Here is a 27,750-nt window from a genome sequence, read left to right as displayed (position 1 = left end):
TTCTCATGGTCTGAGAGTCATTCAGGTGCTTTTTGGCAAATTCCAGACGGGCTTCCATGTTCCTTTGCTTGGTGTTTGTGCTCGGACATGCACACTCAACTGTGGGACCTTATATAGACAGGTGTGTGCCTTTCCAAATCATGTCCAATCAACTGAATTTACTGCAGGTGGACTCCAATTAAGATGTAGAAAGATCTAAAGGATGATCAGTGGAAAAAAGATGCACCTGAGCTCAATTTTGAGCTTCATGGCAAAGGCTGTGAATACTTATGTAAATGTGATTTCTTAGTTTTCTATTTTATTAAATTCAAAAAAAGTTTAAGAAAAAAACTTTCACATTGTCATAATGGAATTTTTTGTGTAGAATTTTGAGATAAGAGATTAAATTAATACAATTTGGAACGAGGCTGTAACGTAAGAAAATGTGGAAAAAGTGAAGCGCTGTGAATACTTTCCGGATGCACTGTATAATGTAGGGACTAAAAGAAATACTACATTGTTCAATAAAAAGCACAATTTAAGCATATATTGACCCGAAAAAATATATAAAAGCCTGCAAAATGTAAATATATATGTAAAATAATATATCTTGTGACCAGGATTGGGTAGGGTTACTTTAACTGGATTACTTTCAATGACTTTTGGATTACTCCAATACCTAATACGCTAATAAAAGACAAAAGAAACTAAATATGAATAAAATGACTAAATGTTGTGAAGGCTTGGGGAGTAACAGAACACATGGAATGGCAAAAATGATGTTGGCAAGCTGTTTGGATTTATTTTCATTTTGTTTCTGTCGCATTTTATGAGATCAAAGAGATCAAAGCCAGGAGAGAAAGCTTACCACGTGTTGTCAGTCATCATTTTATTTTATTATAATCAAGTTAAAGTAACCCTACCCAACCCTGCTTGTGACTTATTTTGAGTTTTTCTAATTATTGCACTTCTTTTTATTGCACTGCAGGGATTTTTCAAGCTTTAATTTTGAAACTAATTTTTCTTTACTGCAATCAGTAAACGAACTTGCCTCTAGTCATTGCTGGTGCTCCACCATGAATCTTTTTTTTCTGAAGGATGCTAGAATTTCCTACACTGATAAAAAATAAAAACGTTTTCGACCGCTGAAAGTCTGGTAGTTACTAGCACAAAAAGAAAGTTTCCCGCTATAATGCTAGTCGATTTGGGGAGATTCCCTTGTACAGTGGAACCTCGGTTCTCGACCATAATCCGTTCCAGAACCCTGTTCGAAAACCGATTTGTTCGATCACCGAAATCATTTTTCCCATTAAAAATAATGTAAATCGTTTTAATCCGTTCCAACACCCTGAATGTTTACCATGAATGTTTAACGTAAACATAATGCTAACCCAGGCTAATCGTACGTTCGCGTTATCGTAATCTTCCGTACGAAAGATTACGCTAACATGAACGTGTAAAAATAAAAAAAAGGATTAAGAAAAGAATTATGAATAGGATTTCTTACCTTTGTGTTGGTCAGAAGAAGCCATGCTGTATTCGCTAGCAAGATCGGAAACTCGCACACCTCTTTTATATTTAGCTATTATGTCTTTCTTAAAGGCAATAGTTGTACGAACAACTTTTCTTTTTTCACCTGTCGTGCTTGCACTGACCTTTTTCGGAGACATAATTAGGGGCTAAAACACTCCGTTCACCGATATTAAAAGCGAAAGCAAAAAGAAGCAGGTGCGCACGTGATAACAGTTGGTCACGAGGGGTAGGGGCGATCTACACCCGTACGCCGCTCATCATCGCACCCTAGCGTACGCACTCACGCATTACCGGTGTTCGAACTCCGATTTTTTGACCGAACAGTGAAGCAAGAATTTCTCAAAATTTTTGGTCGAACTCTGATTTGTTCGAACTGAAAGGCGTTCGCAAACCCAGGTTCCACCGTACTGAAAAAAAAACGCTCATTCCCAAGAACCAGCAAACATGGTGTTAAATCTAAAACCGACCTCTTACTCTTTGGTCCAGAGAGATTTGGTCTCGTGCTCTGGATGGCCCATGTGTTTAACTCAAGGCCGCAGTGCAGGCCCGCACATCCGTTTGGCGCAGCCGTCATGCGAGACCAACCAAGTTTATATGGGGCAGTGACGCTCGACCAGGTCATACCTGTATCTAATACTCGCAGTATCGGGTGATGGTGTTTGAAATTGCTAAACTTGTTAGAAAGCCAAAAACTTGAGAATTTTGTGTAATACTATGTACTTGAGAATGTCCCTCCAATCGACACAATTACGTACAGCCAGACCATTATTTTGTCAATACATTGCTTTGGATGTTTTAATTCCATTCAAAACTTTATGTTATCAGATTTCATTATGGTACATGGTGAATTTGAACGTTCAGGAACTGTCCAAAAGGGGACGCTGTTTTTCCATCCATTCCAAAGCGAGCCACCCGAAAAAAAGAAGGTGGAAGTCATTTTTGTGCTGGGCTTATTTGCTCTACAGCACTATTGTTACTATGTTCTATTCTTTTTCAATGCATTATTCTACCTTAGGCCAGTTTTCTCAGCAATGCTTTGTAATAATTTTTTGGCCTACCTTAAATTTTGGACTACAAGCCGCTACTTTTTTCCCAAACTTTTAACCCTGCGGCTTATTCAGTGATGCGGCCAATTTTTGTAATTTTCCTAACGACCACCAGCAGCGCTCGAGTACAAAAGGTAAGATTTAGACTGCAACTTCTTAGCTTGTGCACAAATTAAATTGGCGTAAACATATCCTCATCATGCTAATTGCAACAAAAAAGGCACATAACTAGAGAGCGTGCGACAATGTCTATATGGCAAAGTCTCTTTCCCATACTGAAGTAAGACGACTTTGATGACGTCGGTTATAAAGAGGAAGATAAGGACGGTTTACTGCGCTTATTTCAAGCGCGGTATGTTTTTTTAACTGAGCTCATTCCTGTGTTGAGAGCGTGTTGCTAGTAGCGTGTTGCTACCCTTCACAGGCACGGTTTGGGATGAAAGTTATAATATTATTATTAAAGCTTTGAAAACTCTCTCGGTGTACCGTCTTTCTTTGTAAATATGTCTAACCATGTATAATATGTGTTTGCAACTGTATATTTTTGTAATGTATTTATTTTAGAAACGTATTCTGATATGTTTTGTATGAGCAAATGAGAAAGAAGGGGCGGGGCAAACGCGGGCTGACGGGAAGTGGAGTAAAGGTGAGACGTGTTTGTGGAGGCGGCCGACAATAGTGGATATATATTTTTCCCACCCTTACCATTGGCAATATACACTTTTTTCCTTGGATTACTTTCAATGGGCACCTGGACTCTGCAGGTCTGCATTCAATTTTAAGTACCGGTATCATTTTCCGTTCAATTTGCCGGCTGTGATTTTTGAACTTAATCGGGTATTGGTTAAGTGTCCCGGCTCCTAGGCTTTGTAGTGTATTATGAACTGACCGATAACGGATAATGGATAATGAATAACGAAGATAGATCAATAACCCTTAAAAACCCCAAACCCCAATTCCGTGTTTGAATTGCGATTTTTTTCAATGTGAGCGCATGCGGCTAATATACAGGTGCGGCTTGTGTATGTACAAAATCGGTTTTCCTCCCGAAAGTTGGTGGGTGCGGCTTATAATCAGGTGCGCTCTATAGTCCGGAATTTACGGTATATATCCTGATAAGTCTTATCTTTTTCCTCTTCAAAGTCTCTATTACATGTTTTACCCTGGAGTGCCATGTCTAATATCGTTGCATACATTGTTTCACAACAGTTATCAAAGACAATAAAGACAATTCAAATTCAAACAATTCAAAATCCTGGAGAGGACTGTTTTGTTAAAGTTTGGCTATAAATGTTGAACTATATACTGTACTACACTTTTTCATTTTTAGTACCGTAAATTCCGGACTATAGAGCGCACCTGATTATAAGCCGCACCCATTACATTTTGAGGGGAAAACCGATTTTGTCCATACACAAGCCGCACCTGTATATACGCCGCATGCACCCACATCAATTAAACACGAAATTAATCCAAGCCAAACTTCAAGTCCTGCGATTAAAACTAAATGGGGGGGGGGTTTGGGGTTTTTAAGGGTTATTGATCTATCTTCGTTATTCATTATCCATTATCCGTTATCGGTCAGTTCATAATACGCTACAAAGCCTAGGAGCCGGGACACTTACTCTCAGCCAAAAGGCCAAGCTAAGGTCCTAGCCCTAAAGCCTTGCTGCGATCATTGCGAATGCACCGTTCCCGGAGGTACTGCAATACCGGGCCGATGCGTGGAGTGGACAGAGCAAGCTCATATTCCATCTCCGAAATGCAAAAATCAAAGAGGCCAAGCTAAGGCCAAGCAAGGCCAAGAAGGCCAAGCTAAGGACCTAGCATCAAAGGCCAAGTTAAGGTCCTGGCTATGCCCTTCATTGAAGCCCCTAGTCCATAAATCACAGCCGCCAAAATAAACGTTAAATGATATAGGTACTTAAAATTTGTTGCAGACCTGCAGATTCTGGGTGCCCGTTGATAGTAATCCAAGGAAAAAAAGTGTATATTTCCAAAGGTAAGGGTGGGGAAAATATATATATCCATTATTGTCCGCCATGTCCAGAAAAACTCACCTTTACCGGTCCCCACTTTCCCATCAGCCCGCGCTTGCTCCGCCCCTCTTTTTTAATTTGCTCGTGCAGAATAAGTGTCTCAAATAGATACAAATAAATACATTACAAAAATATACAGTTGCAAATACATATTACACATATTTACAAAGAAAGACTGTACATCGAGAGAGTTTTCAAAGCTTTGATAATAATGATATAACTTTCATCCTTAGTAATGACTTCTAAGATGTCTTTCTCAATGTCGGAAAGACAAATTATCATAATGACGTCGTTCCACGCTCCCGTACTTCAATCCACCCCAGCAATATGCCCGTTTGCTTTTAACATGGTAGCTGCGTCATGAGCCTTATTTTGTGCACGATGAGGGTATGCTTACGCTCATAAGTTGCAGTCTTCCTCGGCGCATATATTCCACCGGTCTAAATCTTACCGCTCATACTCGAGCGCCGCTGGCGGCCGTTAAAAAATTACATAAATTGGCCGCATCTCTGAATAAGCCGCAGGGTTGAAAATTTGGGGGAAAAGTAGCGGCTTATAGTCCGGAATTTACGGTAATTCTTATTTGTCTATTTCTGATGCAGCACATCCAGACCATGGCCCAGTGGGCTCGCATCAGTCAGCTGATTCAGCACCTTCCTGATGAGACTATCAACGACCTCTATCCCTTAGCCACATTCGCCATTGAAGTCCGATACTTCTTATCTGAGTGGATTGAAAGGCAAAGATGGTAGGAAAGAGATGACACACCCACACACATGCCAAGGTTTACTGTACATAATCTTGTGTCCCAGTTTGCATTTTAAAAGGTGATTTTGCACCTCAATAAAAACTATTAGATAGATAGATAGATACTTTATTCATCCCCGTAGGGAAATTCACACTTCCAGCAGTTGTTTATTGACAGATTAACATGATGCCCTAGGGGTGCTTGTTGCGGAGTGGATGACGTCGCGCTAGTCCAAAAGTTCGACATCCCTGCGGCAGATGGATATCTTTTCTTTGTGAAAATCCAGGGATACACCACCTCGTGTTAGCAAGTCCGCCTCCTCTCCGATTCCCCCCGGCTTTCGTGTCTCTGTATAGCGGCGTTGAAGCTGGATAGCTCCGGGTAGCTCCGGAATGCTAAACGTGAGCCACGTTTCCGCAAAACACAGCCACTGCGCTCCCTGTGCGCTTCGATGTTTTCCACCAGCACTCGATGATCTTATTTGGTCGTGAGTTCGCTTAGCTAGCTCCGGCTCTTCTTCCACGATAGGCCCCTTCATCACGCCGGCACGAGAATTCTTCAGGGCAAGGAGTTGATTCCTTGAATAGACGCATTTTTGTGCGCTAAAACCCATGTCCATAGGATAGAAGTAATCCATAGTGTAGTTGTCAAAACGGGAAGAAAAAACACCGAAGATAGGAGCAGACAATAAAACAATAGGGCAGCTATGATGATTAGTCAATATACCTGTTAATAACTGATTTTTCCAATCATGATAACTGCAAGAAGTTTACTTGAAATGATTACTGTTGGGAGGGACTACTGACCTCTCATTCACTGAAAATCCATTATCAGCCCAGATATCCATTAAGTAGCGCAACTGGCATGGGTTACTTTTTTCAGCCTTCATCAGATGGGTTTTCTCAATTGAAATGAAATGATCTGCATTTATATAGCGCTTTTCAAGTCAAGACTTCCCAAAGCGCTTTACAATGTGCTCCACATTTCCCAATAGCGGCCGTGCAGCCATGTAAGGCGCTAACCTGCTTATTTGGGGTATTAGGGGTTCAGTGTCTTACCCAAGGACACTTCGACATGTAACACGGAGGAGCCGGGATTCGAACTGCGATTTCTTGACCGCAAGACGAGCGCGTTACCTCCTGAGCCACTGCCGCCATTTTTGGTTCAATGGAGCCATGATACTTTATCTCTGTAGATTCTTATTTTGTTGAATATTAAGTATCATAGTCATCTTCTGTAAAAATGAGGCTCTAGATTCTATCACAGTGCTGAATCTACTGTTGTGATCTATCCATCTACTATCTACATATCTACCAACCAACCAACCAAACAACCACCCACCCAACCAACCAACCAACCAACCAACCAACCAACCCAACCCAACCCAACCCAACACAACCCAAACCAAACCAAACCGTGGTCATATCCCTCGAGAGGGGTCACAGACAGCAAGACCAAACACATACAAAAGTAAAAAAGGGAAAAAGTAGCAAAAAACACACACCAAAAAAATTGGGACCGACCCAACCCAAATGAGAGAGAGAGAGAGAGAGAGAGAGAGAGAGAGAGAGAGAGAGAGAGAGAGAGAGCAGCCCAACTTAAACATGAACATTCGAAGTCACGCCCACCCAAAAACGCACAAACAAACAGTCCTCGGCTGCTGCAGAACACAGCTCAGGACAAAAATCCGATAAGTATCAGAACTGCGAAAAAGTAAACCGTGCCACAGCGAGGGATTACTGCGTAGCCCAAAATAAATCTGAATTGGGCTTCAGTGTGAACCTATCCATAGATGTTTCTTGTTTGACACACAGACTCACACTTGATACTCATTCGACAGAACGCAGATGCTATACTGTGTATTTCTTTGACTTTTACGGATATCTTCACAGGGAAGAGTTTGCTCCCGAGAATGCGGAACAGGAGGCAAATGCCCGCGCTCTCTTGGACGAGATGATAATGCTGTTGCAGTCGTTTTCCCCGCATAATGCGAATGTGGTGGATAAAATGAAGCTGATGCAGATCAGCAGGAATATGGTGAGGATGCCCGCAGAATCCACCACAACCTGGTTTTTATGTTGGGTTTGAGTTAGTAATGTCAGTGTCTGAAATAACGTCGGGCGCACAACTTACAAAACGTCTCCTCCCGGATGGCCGACAATTTTTTCAAGAAAGAAAAAAAAAAAAAAACTCAAAAGAATTTTTTTTTTTCTAATCAAACGTTTGCTTTATTCCGATTTCGAAACCTTCGTTTGGTTTGGAAATTTCCGAATTTTGGTTCGTTTGGCAATTTGCATACTTATTTATAAGCCAATCGGAAGCCGACCATTTTCTCAACCGCATCAGGCTTTCTTATTACCAGTGTCTGACATAAGGTCTGCCCGGACGCCCGGGGCGTGCATCTTTTACGTCGGACGAACAACTTACAAAACGTGTCTGCCCGGGTGGCCGACAACTTTTTCAAGGAAAAAAAAAACCCCGAAAGATTTTTTTTTCAAATCAAATGTTTGCTTTATTCCGATTTCGAAACCTTCGTTTGGTTTGGAAATTTCCGAATTTTGGTTCGTTTGGCAATTTGCATACTTATTCATAAGCCAATTGGAAGCTGACCATTTTATCAACCGCATCAAGCTTTCTTATTACCAGTGTCTGACCAGTGTCCGCGGCGTGCATCTTTTACGTCGGACGTACAACTTACAAAACGTCTCTGCCCGGGTGGCCGACAACTTTTTCAAGAAAGAAAGAAAAAAAACCCTGAAAGATTTTGTTTCAAATCAAACGTTTGCTTCATTCCGATTTCGAAACCTTCGTTTGGTTTGGAAATTTGAGAATTTTGGTTCGTTTGGCAATTTGCATACTTATTCATAAGCCAATCGGAAGCCTGGATCGAATAACTTCTTGCTTCCGAACTTTCCCAAGCGTGGTGGTTAGGAATCAAGCGGTTAGGAATCAAGCCAAAACCTCAGCCTCAGAAGAAAGATTCAAAAGAAGCTTTATAATATTTTGTATGTTTAAGGCTTGTATAAATGACCTGTATGAAATAATATACGCTATAAAGATAAATAAAGTTGAACTTACTTTTAGAAGATGAGCTTAACGAGTTAGGCGACTTCCTCCTCGGTGGTAGAAAGTGGCCGAAAAAAAGCGTTCCGACCATTTTCTCAACCGCATCAAGCTTTCTTATTACCAGTGTCTGAAATAACGTCTGCCCGGACGCCCGGAGCGTGCATCTTTTACGTCGGGCGCACAACTTACAAAACGTCTCTGCCCGGGTGGCCGACAACTTTTTAAAGAAAGAAAAGAAAAAAAAAAACGAAAGATTTTTTTAAATCAAACGTTTGCTTCATTCCGATTTCGAAACCTTCGTTTGGTTTGGAAATTTCCGAATTTTGGTTCGTTTGGCAATTTGCATACTTATTCATAAGCCAATCGGAAGCCGACCATTTTCTCAACCGCATCGGGCTTTCCTATTACCAGTGTCTGAAATAAGTTCTGCCCGGACGCCCGGGGCGTTCATCTTTTACGTCGGGCGTACAACTTACAAAACGTGTCTGCCCGGGTGGCCGACAACTTTTTCAAGGAAAAAAAAAAGGAGAAAAAAACCTAAAAAAAAAATTCAAATCAAACGTTTGATTTATTCCGATTTCGAAATATTTGTTCGGTTTGGGAATTTCGGAATTTCGGTTCAATTGACAATTTGCATACACGGCAGCCAATCAGAAGCCTGCATCAAATAGCTTCCGGACTTTCCTGAGTGTTATAAGCTCGTGCATTTGCATATCATTTTCCAAAGTAGACGCACAGAAAACACAAGAAAAATGGATAGGTGGTTTGGAATCAAACCAAAACCTCAACCCAAGAAGAAAGATTCAAAAGAAGCTATGAATAATCCTGACGCTACAAAACATAAACGTACATTAAAGCATCGTGGAAAGAGGAGTTCACGTGGCTTGTAGCACTCGACGCAACGCAAACATTGTATGAATGAAGATGAGTCAATACAGGTAGATACTGATGGCAGATGGAAAACAGCCATGTCATATACATGCAATGAATGTTATTAGTAGATTTATAATAAACTTAATTCAAAAGTGTTGTTCTCTTATATATTCAGATTATCAATCCTTAATACTTTGCAACAATGGTGTCCTCTAACTTTTTGTCGTGAGTTTCAGACACTGGTAATGTTAGTTTTTTTAATGTTTGGAGAAAGTCCAAATAGTGATAAATAGGGCCCAAGAAGCCCAAAATGAAAGTCAAAAGACAAATCCACGTATAAATCACACTTTGTTTTGGGAAAACAAACATTTGTTTCCATTAACAAACAAGCATATCGTTTTTTTATACATATTCTATAAGGAGAGAGTTTATACTCCCACCCTCAAAAGAATTAACAACGAAAACCAAGCAAATACCGTAAATTCCGGACTATAGAGCGCACCTGATTATAAGCCGCACCCACTACATTTTAAGAGGGTAACCGCTTTTGTACTTACACAAGCCGCACCTGTATATAAGCCGCATGCGCCCACATTAAAACATGTAATACAATCACAAAATTAACCCAAACCCGACTTTGAGTCCCGCGATTGTAACTGAATATAAAGTGCACAGTCCCAAAACCACAGCCGGCAAAATGAACGGAAAATGATACCGGTACTTAAGGTTTGATGCAGACCTGCAGAGTCTGGGTCCCGTTGAAAATAATCCAAGGAAAAAAAATGTATATTTCCAAAGGTAAGGGTGGGAAAAATATATATCCACTATTGTCCACTGCGTCCACAAACACGTCTCACCTTTACTCCACTTCCCGTCAGCCCCCGTTGTTTTTCGCCCCTTCTTTTTGATTCGCCCGTGGAAAACATATCAGAATAAGTCTCTAAAATAAATACATTACAAAGATATACAGTTGCAAATACATATTATACATGGTTACACACATTTACAAAGAAAGACGGTACATCAAGAGAGCTTTAATAATAATATTATAACTTTCATCCCAAACCGTGCCTGTGAAGGGTAGCAAAACGCTACTAGCAACACGCTCGCAACACAGTAATTGGGTCTGTTAAAAAAACATACCGTACATGTAGAAATCACGGTAAACCATCCTCATCTTCCTCCTTATAACGGACGTCATCAAAGTCGTCTTCCTTCAGTATGGGAAAGAGACTTTTTCATATAGACGTCGTCCCACGCTCCCTTATTCGAAAACACGCTAGCAACACGCTCGCAAAGTAAAGTTTACGTGCAGTAGTTCTGTTTCCTTCTTTATCGGACTGCTCGATTGCGTTTAGCTTGAAAGCTGCGTCATGTGCCTTCCTTTTTGCAATTTGCATGATGAGGATATGCCTACGCTAAGAAGTTGCAGTCTTCCTCAGCGCATATATTCCACCGGTCTAAATCTTACCTTTTGTACTCCAGCGCCGCTGGCGGCCGTTAGAAAAATGACATAAATTGGCCGCATCACTGAATAAGCCGCAGGGTTGAACGTTTGGGAAAAAAGTAGCGGCTTATAGTCCGGAATTTACGGTAGTTGTATGAAAACGTTTTGGGAGCCACTTAATGATACAAAATACAACATATTTGAGAACGTAGTAAGCATTTCGGCAGCCGTGCATTCGACTGCCGAGCCTCCAAACCAATGTCCTTGCATGACACGTCACGACCAGGAAGCACTCATCCGGTCATCCAAAGATTTATTCCTGTCATATTTTTCTTTCAGAGCATGTTTCAGCATCAGCCGCTGCGGTTTGCGGTGATGGTGAGAGATACGCTACGCAAAGAAAGAGTCCTGCTTGGGGCTGTGAGAAAGTTTCCTATTTTATAATTTTTATTTTATTTTATTTATGTTTATTGGTTTGCTTTTTGGGTGTGTGCACATGTGTAGATTAATTTTACTCCAAGTCTGACATTAATCTTGACTAACCTAGATGCTATTATATTTGGATTCATTGAATTATGCATCCATCTATCTAAGATACGGTCAAGAACCAGAACAGGATCAGGACCCAATCGCGTGACGTTCTCACACAAGCCTTCATTTTACGGGAAATGGGGAGTCATGCACGTTAGGGAGCCGGTCTGGCGTGGAAAGACAGGAAGCCAGAGACCGACGAGATCGATTCCATTGCCCGAGTTGATACCGGACAGATGGGGTCGATACCGGACAGGACGGGACAGACAAGATAGATAACGAATCGAGAAACTAGACGGGAACAAAAACTGGAGAAACTAACAACAAGACAAAAACAGAAGGAAACAAAACTGGAACCCGAAATTAAACAGGACAAAAATAAACGGGAACAATACCGGACTGGAGATATCAACAGGAAACAGGTCAGATTCAGAACCACATCTTGTGGGGCAGAAGTCCCTTTGACGGGCTGACAAAGGAAGCAAGAGAGCGCTGAGCTTAATATAGACAGAAAGCCAATCTCCCAATGAGCCGCAGCTGGCGCCACATGGGCGGGGCCAATTGGGCGCCATGGCAACCATGACAGATACATATTTTGACAAACACACAATCTCATCAAAATAATACCATCTAGATCACTGTTTCCCATACCATAGGAAGATTCTGGCGGCCCACCAGAGTCTTATAAACGTATATAATCAAAACATTTGATCATATTTTTGGATATACAGTGGAACCTCGGTTTTCGAACGCCTCTCAGTTCGAACAAATCGGAGTCCGACCAAAAATTCCGAGAAATTCTTGCTTCGCTGTTCGGTCAAAAACTCGGAGTTTGAACGCCGGTAATGCGGGAGTACGTACGTTCAGGTTAGCGTAATCTTTCGTACGGAAGATTACGATAACGCGTACGTACGATTAGCCTGGGTTAGCTTTATGTTTACGTTAACCATTCAAGGTAAACATTCAGGGTGTTGGAACGGATTAATACGATTTACATTATTTTCAATGGGAAAAATGATTTCGGTGTTGGAACAAATCGGTTTTCGAACAGGGTTCTGGAACGGATTATGGTCGAGAACCGAGGTTCCACTGTACCATATTTAATTAGTGTATAACTCGTCCATAAAACAGACCCTTAATTTTGAAAGAAAGGAAGAAAAATCTTGTTCTCACCTTGTTCAGCTATAATTTTATTTCAAGCGTTCAACAAAATTTTGCCCAAAATGTACAGAAAATGTTTTGAGATCCAAGAAAGTGCTCATCCTTTGAGAGGCTATGGAGAATTTAGAATACCTAGAATTCTAACAACGTGTAAAGGTTTTTGTGCATCTGTACGTGGTGTAAAGTTTTCTTCGTTCTACTGCCTTTTAAGCATTATGTCACGGTTTAAGTTATATTCCAATGTGTCACAAAGAATGTACCGTAAATTCCGGACTATAGAGCGCACCTGATTATAAGCCGCACCCACCACATTTTAAGACAAAAACCGATTTTGTACTTACACAAGCCGCACCTGTATATAAGCCGCATGCGCCCACATTAAAACAATGTAGCACTCAAAATTAACCCAGTCCCGCGATTGTAACTGAATATCCTTCAATAAATTACACAGTCCAAAAATCACAGCCGGCAAAATGAACGGAAAATGATACCGGTAGTTAAGGTTCGATGCAGACTGGCAGAGTCCGGGTCCCGTTGAAAGTAATCCAAAGAAAAAAGTGTATATTTCCAAAGGTAAGGGTGGGAAGAATATATATCCACTATTGTCCGTTGCGTCCACAAACACTCACCTTTACCGGTCCCCACTTCCCGTCACCCCGCTTTTGTTACGCCCCTTCTTTTTAATTTGCCCATCCAAAACATATCAGGATAAGTGTCCAAAATAAATACAAATAAATACATTACAAAAATATACAGTTGCAAATACATATTATACATGGTTACACATATTTACAAAGAAAGACGGTACACCGAGAGAGTTTTCAAAGCTTTAATAATAATAATAATATAACTTTCATCCGGGCAGTTAATGGTAGCAACACGCTCGCAACACAGTAAACGGGTCTGTTAAAAAAACATACCCTACTTGTAAAAATCACGGTAAACCGTCTTCATCTGCCTCCTTAGAACTGAAGCCGTCAAATTCTTCTTCCTCAGTGTCGGAAAGAAACTTTGTCATCTAGACGTCGTCCCACGCTCCCATCCACTCCTGATTCTGTGCCCTCCTCTCCGTCACGGAGCAGACCGGCTTTTCGGAACCCGTTGGTGATGGTGGATTTTTTAATGCTGCCCCACGCTGTCAGGATCCACTGGCAGACTTGCGAAAAAGTTGCCTTTCTCATGCGGCCAGTTTTAATGAAAGATTTCTCGCCGCTAGTCAAGCCAAGAAGTTGCAGTCTTCCTCGGCGCATATATTCCACCGGTCTAAATTACATAAATTGGCCGCATCACTGACTAAGCCGCAGGGTTGAAAGTTTGGGGAAAAAGTAGCGGCTTATAGTCCGGAATTTACGGTACTTGCCTGAAATAAATACATGAATGAATACCTTACCAAGTTTTCTGAAAGTGACCGTAGATCTGTGTGGATTGTGTCATGTGACCAGATGCCACAGGTAAACAACGCTCCACAGCATCAACCATGCGTCTCTCGGGAAGTGGAATTTCCCAGCATGCTTGAGGTGGATCACCTAGTCCTCAAAGTGCTAGAAGTCCAGGACTTGCGACAGAACATACACCAGGTGCAAGAAGAACTCAACTGGGAAAGGCAGAACTTCGAGTCTTTGCAAGGTATAGTACCGGACCCTAAAAAATGTTTTTAACATTTTTCACTTGAGTCTTTTTTTTTCAAGGCTTTCATCAATCCTCTGCTGGGCTAAGCTAAAAAAATATATACGCATATATATATACACAGAGATGGGCAGCACGGCGGCAGGGTGGTTAGCGCACAGTCCCACGGTGCAGAGGTTCAGGGTTCAAGTACAGCTACCGCAACCTCCCCGTGTGGAGTTTGCATGTTCTCCCTATGCCTGCGCGGGTTTCCTACCGCATTCCCAAAGAACATGCATGAAAGGTTAATTGGCCAGTTCAAATTGTCCCTAGGTGTGAGTGATCAAGTGTGTTGTCTGTCTCTGTGTGCCCTGCGACTGGCTGGCAACCAGTTCAGGGTGTCCCCCTGCCCACTGCCCGAAGATAGCTGGGATTGGCTCCAGCCCCCCCGCAACCCTAAGGAGGATAAGCGTTACTGCTAATGAGATGAGATGAGATATATACAGAGATGGGCGGCACGGCGGATTGATGGTTAGCGCACAGTCCCACGGTACAGTGGTTCAGGGTTCAAGTACAGATACTGCAACCTCCCCATGTGGAGTTTTCATGTTCTCCCTATGCCTGCACGGGTTTCCTCCGAGCACTCCGGTTTCCTACCGCATTCCCAAAGAACATGCATGAAAGGTTAATTGGCCAGTTCAAATTGTCCCTAGGTGTGAGTGATCAAGTGTGTTGTCTGTTTCTTTGTGCCCTGCGACTGTCTGGCAACCAGTTCAGGGTCTCTCTCTCGCTCTCTTTTTCTCTCTCTCTCTCTCTCTCTCTCTCTCTCTCTCTCTCTCTCTCTCTCTCTCTCTCTCTCTCTCTCTCTCTCTCGGCAAGTCCCTCATACGTTACTGGGTTTCAATGTATTCCCTCCCTGTCTCCATCTCTGTCTCAGCCTCTGTCTCTCTCGCTCTCTGTCTCTCTCTCTCTCTCTCTCTCTCTCTCAGTCGGCAAGTCCCTACGCCCTAAAGAACATTGACTAATTTAAAATACGTACTGGGTTTCAATCTGTTCCCTCTTTGTCTCTCTCTTGCTGTCTCTCCATCACTCTCAATGTCTCTGTCCCTCTCGGTCTCTCTGTCTCTCTCTCGCTCTCTTTTCTCTCTCTCTCTCTCTCTCTCTCTCTCTCTCTCTCTCGGCAAGTCCCTCATACGTTACTGGGTTTTAATGTATTCCCTTCCTGTATCCATCTCTGTTTCAGCCTCTGTCTCTCTCTCTGTCTCTGTCTCTGTCTCTCTCTCTCTCTCTCTCTCTCTCTCTCTCTCTCAGTCGGCAAGTCCCTACGCCCTAAAGAACATCGACTAATTTAAAATACGTACTGGGTTTGAGTTTGTTCCCTCCCTGTCTCCATCTCTGTCTCAGCCTCTGTCTCTGTCTCTCGGTCTCTCTCTCTCAGTCGACAAGTCCCTACACCCTAAAAAAACACAGACTAATTTAAAATACGTACCGGCTTTCAATTTGTTCCCCACTTTGTTGCCATTGATACGTCCCTTTAAATGACATTAATCTATTTTTCTTCATGAGATGAACTATATTGTTTCTGGTGTCATAGGTACCATGGATCCCACAATCTCAGAAATCAACAGGTTGCAAAAACACATCCAGCAGCTCGAGTTTAACGTTAACACCATGGCAACGGTGAGCGGCATTCCCCCCCAATCCTGTACCGGTTTTCCAATGCGCTCGAGAGTTTGTCCGTGTTTGTTTATCTTGCGCGTAAACATGAAAAATAGATGCGTCATTAAAATGTGACGAATTGTTGCAGAAACGTTTTCAGTTGCTCAGTGAGTGCGTGGATTACTTGGACCGGTGTCAGACCCAACTTCTCAACAAACTAAAGGCCTGGCGGTGGGAACAGTACAAGGCGACCATTGGACATCCTTTCGATGATAACCTCAATGTCCTGCAGATGTGGTAAGATATCTCTCTTACTGCTGAGAACACAATCAGTAGTATGACATTTTGTATGTTGGTTTATGAGCAATGTTCCCTGTAATTTTCCACGGGTCTGAGCGTTGACACAAAGTCGGTGAGCAACGCTTGAAACAACAGTGAGCAGCAGCAATCCCAAGTGTGGCAACTAAATTATTATCAAACATGTCCAAAACTTGACATCAAGTTACATTTTGCAGAGTTTCCGGCAATGCAAAATGATTTTTCTCTTTTGAATGAATTGACTTGTGTACTATTGCAAAGGTTGTACGGCCTACAAACGTCTTTCACAAGATATCCATTTTTTTTTCTTCCTGATATATTTTGTCGCATAATATTAACATTTTTGGGCCTTATTTAGTCGGTTGCAAGATACAGAACTGTACTTAATCCCATTTTTGAGTGGAAGTACAATGTTGGCAACAAGATTCACTTGATATCATTGAAAATTATTTGAATGCGACACAAATTTTTTCTTCTTTTTCCGTGTTTTTTTCTACTTTTTTTTAAATTCCTTTAAAAAATAATCTCATTGTGTTTATTTTTTCCTAGCTGTTACTTTTTTCTTTTTTTCTCTTCCTTTTGTTTCTTTTTTTCTCAGCTTTTCACTACTTTTTCATTTTGGTATATTTTTCTTTTTTGTTCTATTCCCCCCTTCTTTTAAGTCATTTTGTGCATAGTGTTACATAATATTTGGTCATGTTGGGATTAAAGAAGCAAAAACAACCCGAAGAGCCGGTTAGGACCCGAAAGAGCCGGTTCCTTTTAGTGAGCCGAGCCGAAGAAGCCGGTTCTCGAAAAACTGACTTTACTCAACTACGTTCTACTTAGACCTTGACTTCAAAATACCGCATTTATAACACAACGTCAGGGGAACCCGTGTATTTTTACCTTCATGCACTGTAACTTTGACTTAATTCGCTTCTTAATTAGCAATTTTGAGCCCTCATTTTTCGGCGCTGGCTAGATTTTCTTGTGCGCTGAGAATGTGCGGGCGATTGCGCACGCGCGCAGATTAGAGGGAACATTGTTTATGAGATAAAAGCACCTAACATTGTTCAACAGCTATTAAGACATTTCAGATGTGAATTTGTCCGTGATAATTAATTTTTTCTTAGAAAGTATCCTCCTCTTGATTTCCATTCATGTTTGGGGGATGTGTTACTGTTACTGTTACTGTTTACCTGACTTGTTTACCTGACTGCCCATTTTGCACATCTGGTTAGCTGCTCCTCTTGCACTCTTTGCACTACTGTAAAATACTATACATAGCCATAATTATTTAGTATATTATTAGTACTCAATACTCCAACTTAATATAACATTTTATTTATATCTGCACATTCAAAGAAACTGTGCGGGTCAGATGTATCGACATTTCGTTCTGTATACACGTGTACTAGAATGACAATAAAGTAGATCTGAATCTGATGTGGTGTCTTGAAAGTGGGAGGGTTCTGCACTAGCTATTTTGGCTAAGGTCACTGAAAAGAGTCATATCTTTAAGCCCCCAAATTGATCCTTGTGTTTCTGTTGTTGCTTTAATCTATATGTTACCAATGATAACATAACATTTAGCACAACATAAATTAATAATTCATTCTTAAAATGTATTATTTTAGAGTATTGGAATAGCCTGTATTTGTTCATTCGTCAAGTCATGTTTATTTGTATAGCCCTTAATCACAAGGAGTCTCGGAGGGCTGCACAGACCACAGATTATTGCGAATTACACAATCCCCTGATCTAAAACCTACATGAGGGCAAGGAAAAACTCATCATGAGAAAAATGAAGAAACCTTGAGAAGGGACCGCACATGAGGTCATCCCCCTTTCAGGATGACCAGGCTGCGATGGATGTTGTAATAACAAATAATAAACAGATATCATCAACAGGAAAGATAGGCCATTCATAAACTATAGAAGTGCGTTTTAAGCCTAGATTTAAACAGTTCCACTGAGGTTGCAGTTCGAATCTCAGGGGGAAGAGCATTCCACACCGGGCCCAGAACGCTCTCGAACCTGCGGATCTCTTCTTGGTTCTTGGGATCACTAGACCAGCATTTTCAGAGCCAAGGTTCCGGACCGGAACATAGAGGGGGATTAAATCTGAAAGATATGAGGGAGCAAGTGTCACGAAGCGGAGCGGGAAACAGGAAAAAAGGACCCATTCACGTAGACGTACTCACAATTTATTGGGGGAAGGATGAGGAGGGTGCGCACACTCGATCCGGCGATGGTGGCGGAGTGGATTAGAAATCCAAACAAAATACTAGTTGTCAAAAACGAACAAACAGATCAGACCAAAAACAAAACGGGATCAAATACGGGCAGATTCACAGAACTAGGCATTCAACAGGTTTTAACAGAAGTCTCACGGAGTTTAACCAGGTTTAACAAACGTTCCAGCAACGCACAGTACAAAGGAGCGTGCTTAAGTACTCAGAGCAATCAGTCCAATGCGTCTCAGCCAGGGTGTCAAGTGGCGGGGCCAGCTGGGCGCCATGACAACCGTGCAGGACATGACGGCAAGTCCATGCTTGATTTTGTATAATACCAACAGAACCGTAAAATCACATCTTAAGCTAACAGAGAGCCAATGCAGGTTGGCTAAAATCGGGGTCATGTGATCAAACTTTCTTGTCTTAGTTAAAAGCCTCGATGCAGCATTTTGTACCAGCTGAAGACTCTTGATTCTGGTCTTCGGGAGACCGGAGAGTAGTGCATTACAGTAATCGAGACGGAGCGTAACAAACACATGAATCCGACTGAGACAGCATAGGGCGAATTTTAGCAACGTTGCGAAGATGGAAGAAAGCTGTTCTAGTAATATTCTTAACGTGTGTTTGAAAGGACAGATCGGGGTCAAATATGACACTTAAGTTTTCGACTGAGTCACTCTGGGCGATATTACTCACGGCATTTAGATGGCCCAAAAACTGACATTTCTGACTTTTCAGAGTAAAGGAGCAAGAAGTTGAGTGACATCCATTCTTTTATCTCAGTGAGGCAGGCCTCCAAATTTCTACAGTTTAGCATGGCAGATTCCTCCATCGGAATATTTAGTTGAGTGTCATCTGCGTAGCAATGGAAACTGATATTATAATTGCGAATAATATCACCTCATGGAAGCATGTAAATGCTGAAAAGAAGGGGGCTAAGTATTGAACCCTGCGGAACGCCACAAATAACACTAAAGGGCGCAGTTGTCATTTCATCATATTTAACACAGTGCGTCCTATCTGAGAGGTAGGATCTGAACCATAAGAGGCCGGTTCCTGAGAGACCAATCCATTTTCCCAACCGGTCTCATAAGATATTATGGTCCACAGTGTCAAAGGAAACACTAAGGTCGGGCAGCAGCACTTTGAAATAATTGAAACATTTAAGTTTTTCATACTAAGCAACTTTAAAGTTGATCCACACTGAATCCCTGAAAAAAAAACTCAACACATAATTAACTTATTATTAAGTGCTGTAAATGAGATATAAAAAAGGAAATTTTAACTATTTACAATTACAACTTTGAACCAATTTAGATTGAACCTACACAGAGCCCCTGAAAAACACTCAAGAAGCTAGAAATGCAAATGTGTAATCTGTGTGGGAGTGTGTGTGAATGGGTAAGTGTGGAATACATTGTAAAGAGCTTTGGGAGGTCTTCAGCGACTCAACGAGCACAATATAAATGCAGGTCATTTACCATTACTTTAACTCATTGATTAAAATTTTAGTGTAAACTCCGGTTAAAGCAGGTTACAGATATGGGTCTTATAATCCCGTTATTACCGTATTTTCCGCACTATAAGGCGCACATAAAATCGGATTTTTTTTTTAAAAGCTGACTATGCGCCTTATAATCCGGTGCGCCTTATATATGGATCAATATTGAATTGCAAGGTCTCGCAACTAAGAGAAGCAGCCACCGACTCCATTTTTCGCGTAGAAGAAGAGCGCTGTGCATACTGGGAAATATTAAACAACGATTCTCTTTTATTTGTGCATTTGTATAAAGACCCTGAAATGGCTCCTATTAAGAGACACGCTTACAACGCAGAGTTTAAACTCAAGGCGATCAGTCACGCAGTAGAACACGGAAATAGAGCAGCAGCAATTCGAACACTGCAGAAGAAAAATTTGAGGGATTCGTAGATGAGGAGCTGATAGAGTGAGCTTTATGTTTTTCTTTTGTGTGTTTACGTTTTACATTTTACACTTATTATGTTATTGCTCTATTGTTATTGTTTTGCACTTGTTATTGTTTTTGCACATTACGAGTGTCACCATATTGCGATTGCAACGTTTAATTTACCATAACAGTATCGGACGTTTTTTTGCGTGTTGACTAAATGGAGGAAAAGTAAAATGTTATGCCTTGCTGTTGTTCAAAGATGTTAAAGATGTGTCACGAAAATGCTTTACCTCTGAGAAAATAGTAAAACTGCTGTTTATTCATTTTGGGAGTGAATGAAGATTGTGGAAAGCTTGTTTGTTATCTATTAATAAAGTTTGACTGACCTATCTGACTGTTTTGTTGACATTCCCTTTAGCGCGGCACCATCCAATGGTTGCATAACGTAACTACATCCTCTACTGTAGCCAAGTCAAGTTAAGTCACATTTATTCATGACGCCCTTAATCAAAAAATGTCTCGAAGGACTGCCCAGGATTACAATTACAAAATTGCACAATTACCTGATCTTAAACCAGCATGCACTCATAGCGCCCTATAATGCGGTGCGCCTTATGTATGGAAAAAGTTTAAAAATATATCATTCATTGAGGGTGCGCCTTATAACACGGTGCGCCTTATAGTGCGGAGAATACGGTACTTCAAATATTCATGTTTCTCATGTCCTCATGTGTTAGGTGTGAGCAGCTCCTCGGGGTGAATGGGAAGCTGAGACAGGAATTGATGCTGATCGTGGAACCAATCCCAGAGTTGCATGAAAGGCTTAGGCACCTTCTCCAGCTTCTGGTTCAAAGGTAAACACGAAGGCAAACCCCACCAAAATGAAGGAGGAAAAAATGGTATGATCCACTAGAAAAATTGAATTGTCTTGATTGTCATTGATATCAACGTTGTGAAGGATTGTATATGCGGCAGGATTGGACACGGCACTAGAGCAGGGGTGTCAAACATATTCTTTTTGGGGGACACATGCTGGGAAAAAAAATCTCACGGGGACTTGTAAGTTTCAATGAAAGAGAGAATGGGAAAGAGAGGACAAGGGAGACCGAGTAAGAGAAAGAGAGGGAAAGAGAGAAGGTAAGAGTGACAGAAAAAAGGGAGAGAGTGAATAAGAGAGAGCACAATAGAGAGAGAAAGGGAGGAAAAAAAGGTAAGTGATAGAGAAAAAAGAGAGAAAGAAAGAAATCATGAAGAAGTGAGAGAGAAGGATCAAAAGAAAAAAGATGGAAAAAGACAGAGAGAAAAAAAGAGTGAGCATGAGAATGAGAGGGCGAAAGAGTAAAAGAAAATAGAAAGAAATAGCGAAAGAGAGGGAAATAAAAAAGGGAGAGAAAGAGACACAGAGTAAGAAATAAATGGAAAAAGAGAAAAAGGGAATGCAAGGGCATTAAAAAGAGTGATCTAGATGAAGAGAGAAAACTAGGGAAATAGAGGGAGATAAAAAGAGAGATAGAAAGAAATACTACCACAGTTGCTTTGCCACTGGTGCCTGGCTTTGGTGGCTTTTTTTAAAAAAAAACGCAGCTCATTTTTCTCTTGCACTTCTCTCAGTGTAATCTTGCGGCCCGGATAAAAATCCTTGGTGGGCCGCCTGTTTGACACTAGTGCTCTACAATGTAAACATGTTGGAAAGATTTTCAAAGATCAAAAAAAAAAAAGATGAAAAGACTATCAGGATAAATGGCAGATGTCATGGTTGCCACAGCGCCCAATTGGTCCCGCCCGTGTGGCGCCAGCTGCAGCTTGTTGACAGATTGATCTATTTAAGCTCAGTGCTCTCACTCATCCTTTGTCAGTCCGTCAACGAACCTCTGCCCCGCAAGGCGTTGGTCTTGTTTCCTGTTAGTATTTTCTGTCCGGTATGGTTCCCATTTATTTTGTCCTGTTTGATATCGGTTTCCAGTTACGTTCCCGTCTAGCTTGTCCTGTTTAATTTTGATACCCCGTTTTGATATCAATCCTGTCTTTCCCGTTGTATAATATAGGTTTCCAGTTTCGTTCCCGTCTAGTTTGTCCTGTTTGTTTTTGATATCTTGTTTTGATATCAATCCTGTCTGTCCCGTCCTGTCCGGTATCGACCCCATCTGTCGATATGCTCAAGCAAGTGGTATCGATCTCGTCGGCCTCTGGCTTCCTATCATTCCACGCCAGACTGCTGCCTAACGTGTATGACTCCCCATTCCCCATAAAATAAAAGGTTTGTGTTAGAAACGTCACGCATTTGGGTCCTGATCCTGTTTTTTTACAGCAGAAAAAAAATATTAACAATACAGTGCGTTGAAACTGAAAAGGTAAAAATATATCTTGTGACTTATTTATTTTTATAACTAAGGCCAGTTTCCTAAGCAATTGTAATTATTTATTTTTGCCTATTTATCCTTATTTTTCTTTCTATATTACATGTTTCACCCTGGAGTGCCATGTCTAATCTCATTGCATATACTGTTTCACAACAGTTATCAATGACAATACAAACAATTTAATTCAAATCAGGTGGTGCAATATTCATGGATGAGAAAGAATAGTGCATCGTGACAATGGTGCAATGGAAAGAAGTGCAATAACATTTAATAATAATAATAAGTCATAAGGTATACATTTTCACAGTTTCGCGCAGTAGTTTATACAGTGTCTGAAACTCATGACAAAAAGTTTCCGGAAATCGGGGCAGAGAACTCTAAAGAGTTGCTTGCCCAGCCATAAAGTTGCCCGCCCCATTTTTCACAACTTGAAACACAATAAGACGACTCATCGCAAAAAAAAAAAAAAAAAAACATTGTTGCAAAGTTGTTGTTGTGTTGTTGTACCACGGCCGCAGCAGAGGACACTTGCATCCGCCCAATGTATGTTTTAAATACAGAAATAGAACCAGCTACGGAGACTGCGCCTGTAATAGCGAAAGGTTGGACAACTCCAAACTGGGCAAGCCTTTTGCAAGAGAGAAATAGTTTTGTCCGCCACTTTCAGCCGAGAGGTAAGATCTTAATCCCCAGGCCCAAGCTTGACTTCTTCTGAATTTTAGGCCGGTCAGGTCTAAAATGTCAATCATTCCTTTTGGATCGGGTCGAGCTTCTCTCTTGCTGACTTTTTAAAATTATTATCAGTGTCTGTAACTCATGACAAAAAGTTACCGGACACCATGGCAGACAACTGTGAAAGGTTGCCTGCCCGGCCATAAAGTTTCCTGCCCCATTTTTCACAACTTGAAACACAATAAGACGATTAATGGCAAAAAAAAAAAAAACATTGTAGCAAAGTATTAAGGATTGATAATCAGAATAGATAACAGAACAACACTTTAAAATTCAGTTTATTATAAATCTACTTATAACATTCATTGCATGTATATGACATCGCTGTTTTCTATCTGCCATCAGTATGTACCTGTATTTACTCATCTTCATTCATGCAATGTTTGCGTTGCATCGTCTGCTACAAGCCACGTGAACTCCTCTTTCCACGATGCTTTTAATGTACGTTTACGTTTTGTAGCGTCATGAATTGTGTTCGCTGCTTTTGAATCTTTCTTCTGGGGCTGAGGTTTCAGCTTGATTCCTAACCATTCATTTTTCTTGTGTTCTCTGTGCGTCTATATGCAAATGCATGACCTTATAACGCTCGGGAAGCACAAAGTTATTCGATGCAGGCTTCTGATTGGCTGCCGAGTATGCAAATTGCCAAACGAACCGAAACTCTGAAATTTCCAAACCGACCGAAGATTTCTAAATCGGAAAGAAGCAAACGTTTGAATTGAAATGCTTTTTTTTTTCTAAATTTAATAAGTTGTCGGCCACCCGGGAGGAGACGTTTTGTAAGTTGTGCGCCCGACGTAAAAGATGCACGCTCCGGGCGTCCGGGCAGACGTTATTTCAGACACTGGTAATAAGAAAGCTTGATGCGGTTGAGAAAATGGTCGGAACGCTTTTTTTCGGCCACTTTCTACCACCGAGGAGGAAGTCGCCTAACTCGTTAAGCTCATCTTCTAAAAGTAAGTTAAACTCAACTTTATTTATCTTTATAGCGCATATTATTTTATACAGGTCACTTATACAAGCCTTAAACATACAAAATATTATAAATGTTGTTAGCTTCTTTTGAATCTTTCTTCTGGGGCTGAGGTTTCGGCTTGATTCCTGACCACTTATCCATTTTTCTTGTGTTCTCTGTGCGTCTATATGCAAATGCATGACTTTATAAACGCTCGGGAAGCACGAAGTTATTCGATGCAGGCTTCTGATTGGCTGCCGAGTATGCAAATTGCCAAACGGACCGAAACTCCGAAATTTCCAAACCGACCGAAGTTTTCAAAATCGAAATAAAGCAAACGTTTGATTTGAAATGGGGTTTTTTTGTTTATTTTTTTTAAATTAAAAAAGTTGTCGGCCACCCGGGCGAAGACGTTTTGTAAGTTGTACGCCCCGGGCGTCCGGGCAGACATTGTTTCAGACACTGATTTATATTTTCACGGTTTTGTTCTTGTATTTATTGTATTTAGTGAACCTGCGTGTGTCAAACAAACATGTCTGTATTTGACTTGTATGTCTTGTGTCCCCCAAGCTCGCTCGTGGTGGACAAGCAGCCACCTCAGGTTATAAAGACACAGTCCAAGTTCTCCACAACTGTGCGCTACCTGCTCGGTGAGAAAATAGCACCTGGGAAACCGGTGGTGCTAAAGGCACAAATCATCAATGAACTCCAGGCCAGAAGCCTAAACATCACATCCAGGTGAGTAGCTCACAATGTCTTCACATACATCAAAGTATGTGTTAGGTTCAAAACGATATCAGGATGAAATAAGAGACTCTTTGAGTTACAAACAAACTTATTTATTAAAGAAAAGTCCGCAAAACGGACAAGGCAAACGTATTCTTGGATTGTTATGCAATGATAACACGGACTGAAGCATGAGCGCGCTTCTTATACCGATTCATGGATTCTGATTGGAGGATAGAATAAACCCCTTGCACTTAAGAGTATTCTAAATGGACGATTTCTTTGGTTACATGGTGTGATATACACTGCTGGCCACTAAAGGGCACTTTAACCTAACAATAGTCAAGTCAAGCCAAGTCATGTTTATTTGTATAGCCCTTAATCACAAAGAGTCTCAAAGAGCTGCAGATCAAAGACTATTGCAAACCACAGACTATTATGACACCATCCCCTGATCTAAAACCTACATGAGGGCAAATAATACACAGACATTGTCAACATAAAATATAGGTTATTCATATGCTACAGAGTAGAAATGTGTTTTAAGCTTAGATTTTTCCACTGAGGTTGCAGATCAAATCTCAGGGGGAAGAGCATCCCACAGCACAGGGGCCCGAATGGAGAACAACACTCTCGAACCTGCGGATTTGTTATTGGCTCTTGGGATCACGAGTAAACCAGCATTTTCAGAGCGAAGGCTCCGGACCGGAACATTGGGGGAAATTAAATCTGAAAGATATGAGGGAGCAAGTCCATGCATGATTTGGTATAATACCAACAGAACCTTAAAATCACATCTTAAGCTGACAGGGAGCCAATGCAGGTTAGCTAAAATCGGGGTACTGTGGTCAAACTTTCTTGTCTTAGGTAAGAGCCTTGCTGCAGCATTTTGTACCAGCGGAAGGCTCTTTCATATTTAGCTATTATGTATTTCTTAAAGGCAATAGTTGTACGAACAACTTTTCCTTTTTCACCTGTCCTGCTTGCACCGACCTTCTTCTGAGGCATAGTTAGGGGCTAAAACACTCCGTTCACCGATATTAAAAGCGAAAGCAAAAAAAAGGGAAGTGCGCACGTGATAACAGTGGGGTGGGGGCCATCTACACCATCTACACCCGTACGCCGCTCAGCATCGCATCCTAGCGTACGCACTCAGGCATTACCGGCGTTCGAACTCCGAATTTTTGACCGAACAGCGAAGCAAGAATTTCTCGAAATTTTTGGTCGAACCCCGGTTTGTTCGAGCTGAGAGGCGTTCGAAAACCCAGGTTCCACTGTACGTTAAATCAATGCAAATAAGAGCATTGGATCTTGTTGTGGGGTTGTAGTACGGGGTTCCCGCGGATCCTTGAAAAGTCTTAAAAGGCATTAAATTCATTATTCTATAAATAAGGCCTTAATTGGCATTAAAATGTCTTACATTCCATTTTCAAGACTCGTATTAATGTGAACACATATGATTTATATTTGTTTGAATTAAAAAGATTTAGTAAAAAAGTCGTTTTTCATGCATAATGATGAAAACGCTTCATGAATGTAGCAGAAGAGTTTTATGGAATTAGTAGTTATCTGCCAGCTTTGACTGAGGATTCATGGAAATGTCAAGGTCAAAACTTTAGATTCTATTAAGATGAAGAAAATAACACACTTTGAGTCAGAGGCGCGTCCCAAACAAGCTTTCCCCTAGATATGCTTCCAAGATCGGCTCAAGACGACTAGAGACTCATTATTTGAAAACACAGGCCTAAAACAACACTCTGATTGGCTTAAACAAGGTCACATGAATACATGAAGCAAATCTGATTGGATTAGACAGAAATCACATGTTAGAATGAAGCAAAGGATGCTGGTCGCTAGATGGCGTGCAAGCATAATAAATTAGCAATAAGAAAAGTGAAACTTTGTACCACGAAAGGTACAATGCGTCACTCTGAAGTCACGGAAGTAGAAAAGGGAGGCAAGCTTTTGGGCAGACTTCCCGGCACTAAAGTGAAGGCCATCTTGATTCATAGTTATCGGGCCCCTAGAGGATCCAATTTTTACAAGAACACAAACAGCCCCTGGATATAATTTTTGGCTTGGTTTAGGTACTTTTGAGGATAAAATCATACAAAGGTACATTCAGAGTATAATTTTCCCCCACAGATACTGTAAACATCCTTTTAATTTATTGTTTTCAATGTCTTAAACGTGGAAAAGTGCTGTTTTTTCAGATATAAAGTTATCAACTGGAAAAATGGTTTGACAAAATCTTTTGTTTAACATGTCCTCTTATTCACGCGGTGTTCTTTTATTTTGTTTGCTTTAATTGTGTTTTGTTCTTTTGTCGAGTTGGCCTTAAATTAGATTTCAAAAGGCACTGAAAAGGTCTTCAAAATTCTTGAATTTGACTCGCCTGTCAAAGCTGTAGGAACCCGGTAGTACCACTTTAGTCCAGCAGAGGATACCTTGAGTCAGTTTTTATAAAAGTATTTTACTTGTTTTATTTTAAGCATTTTTTGATTTACATACAATATAAAAAAAAAACAATATTGGCATGAAACTGTCAAGAACCAGAACAGGATCAGGACACAATCGCGTGACGTTCTCACCCAAGCCATTTATTTTACGGGAAATGGGGAGTCATGCACGTTAGGGAGCCAGTCTGGCGTGGAAAGACAGGAAGCCAGAGACCGACGAGATTGATTCCAATTGCCCGAGTTGATACCGGACAGATGGGGTCGATATCAGACAGGACGGGACAGACAGGATAGATAATGAATCAGGATATTGAAAATAAACAGGACAAACTAGACGGGAACGAAAACTGGAGAACATAATAAACAGGACAAAAATAGACGGAA

At 41.1% G+C, this 27,750-nt stretch overlaps 1 protein-coding gene and 1 pseudogene across 1 annotated transcript in view; one reads left to right on the top strand and one right to left on the bottom strand.

The window, feature by feature from the left end:
* The window catches only part of stat6 (signal transducer and activator of transcription 6, interleukin-4 induced), a 57,618-nt gene that overhangs the window by 2,253 nt on the left and 27,615 nt on the right, over window positions 1–27,750 (top strand). The window contains exons 2-9 of the mRNA XM_088330597.1: window positions 5,200–5,345; window positions 7,238–7,382; window positions 11,071–11,151; window positions 13,866–14,049; window positions 15,623–15,708; window positions 15,836–15,984; window positions 20,872–20,988; window positions 24,752–24,919. Of these exons, the coding sequence (XP_088186723.1) occupies window positions 5,212–5,345; window positions 7,238–7,382; window positions 11,071–11,151; window positions 13,866–14,049; window positions 15,623–15,708; window positions 15,836–15,984; window positions 20,872–20,988; window positions 24,752–24,919 (1,064 nt within the window). The 5' untranslated portion in view covers window positions 5,200–5,211. The remainder of the gene's footprint in view (window positions 1–5,199; window positions 5,346–7,237; window positions 7,383–11,070; window positions 11,152–13,865; window positions 14,050–15,622; window positions 15,709–15,835; window positions 15,985–20,871; window positions 20,989–24,751; window positions 24,920–27,750) is intronic.
* LOC148368618 (U2 spliceosomal RNA) lies at window positions 4,238–4,381 on the bottom strand (annotated as a pseudogene).

The sequence above is a fragment of the Urocampus carinirostris genome, chromosome 3 (assembly GCF_059441175.1).
Source record: "Urocampus carinirostris isolate Australia breed hairy pipefish chromosome 3, RoL_Ucar_1.0, whole genome shotgun sequence".
In the NCBI taxonomy this organism is placed as follows: domain Eukaryota; kingdom Metazoa; phylum Chordata; class Actinopteri; order Syngnathiformes; family Syngnathidae; genus Urocampus; species Urocampus carinirostris.
Note: the sequence above shows the minus strand (reverse complement) of the source record. Positions and strands in the feature narration are given on the sequence as shown.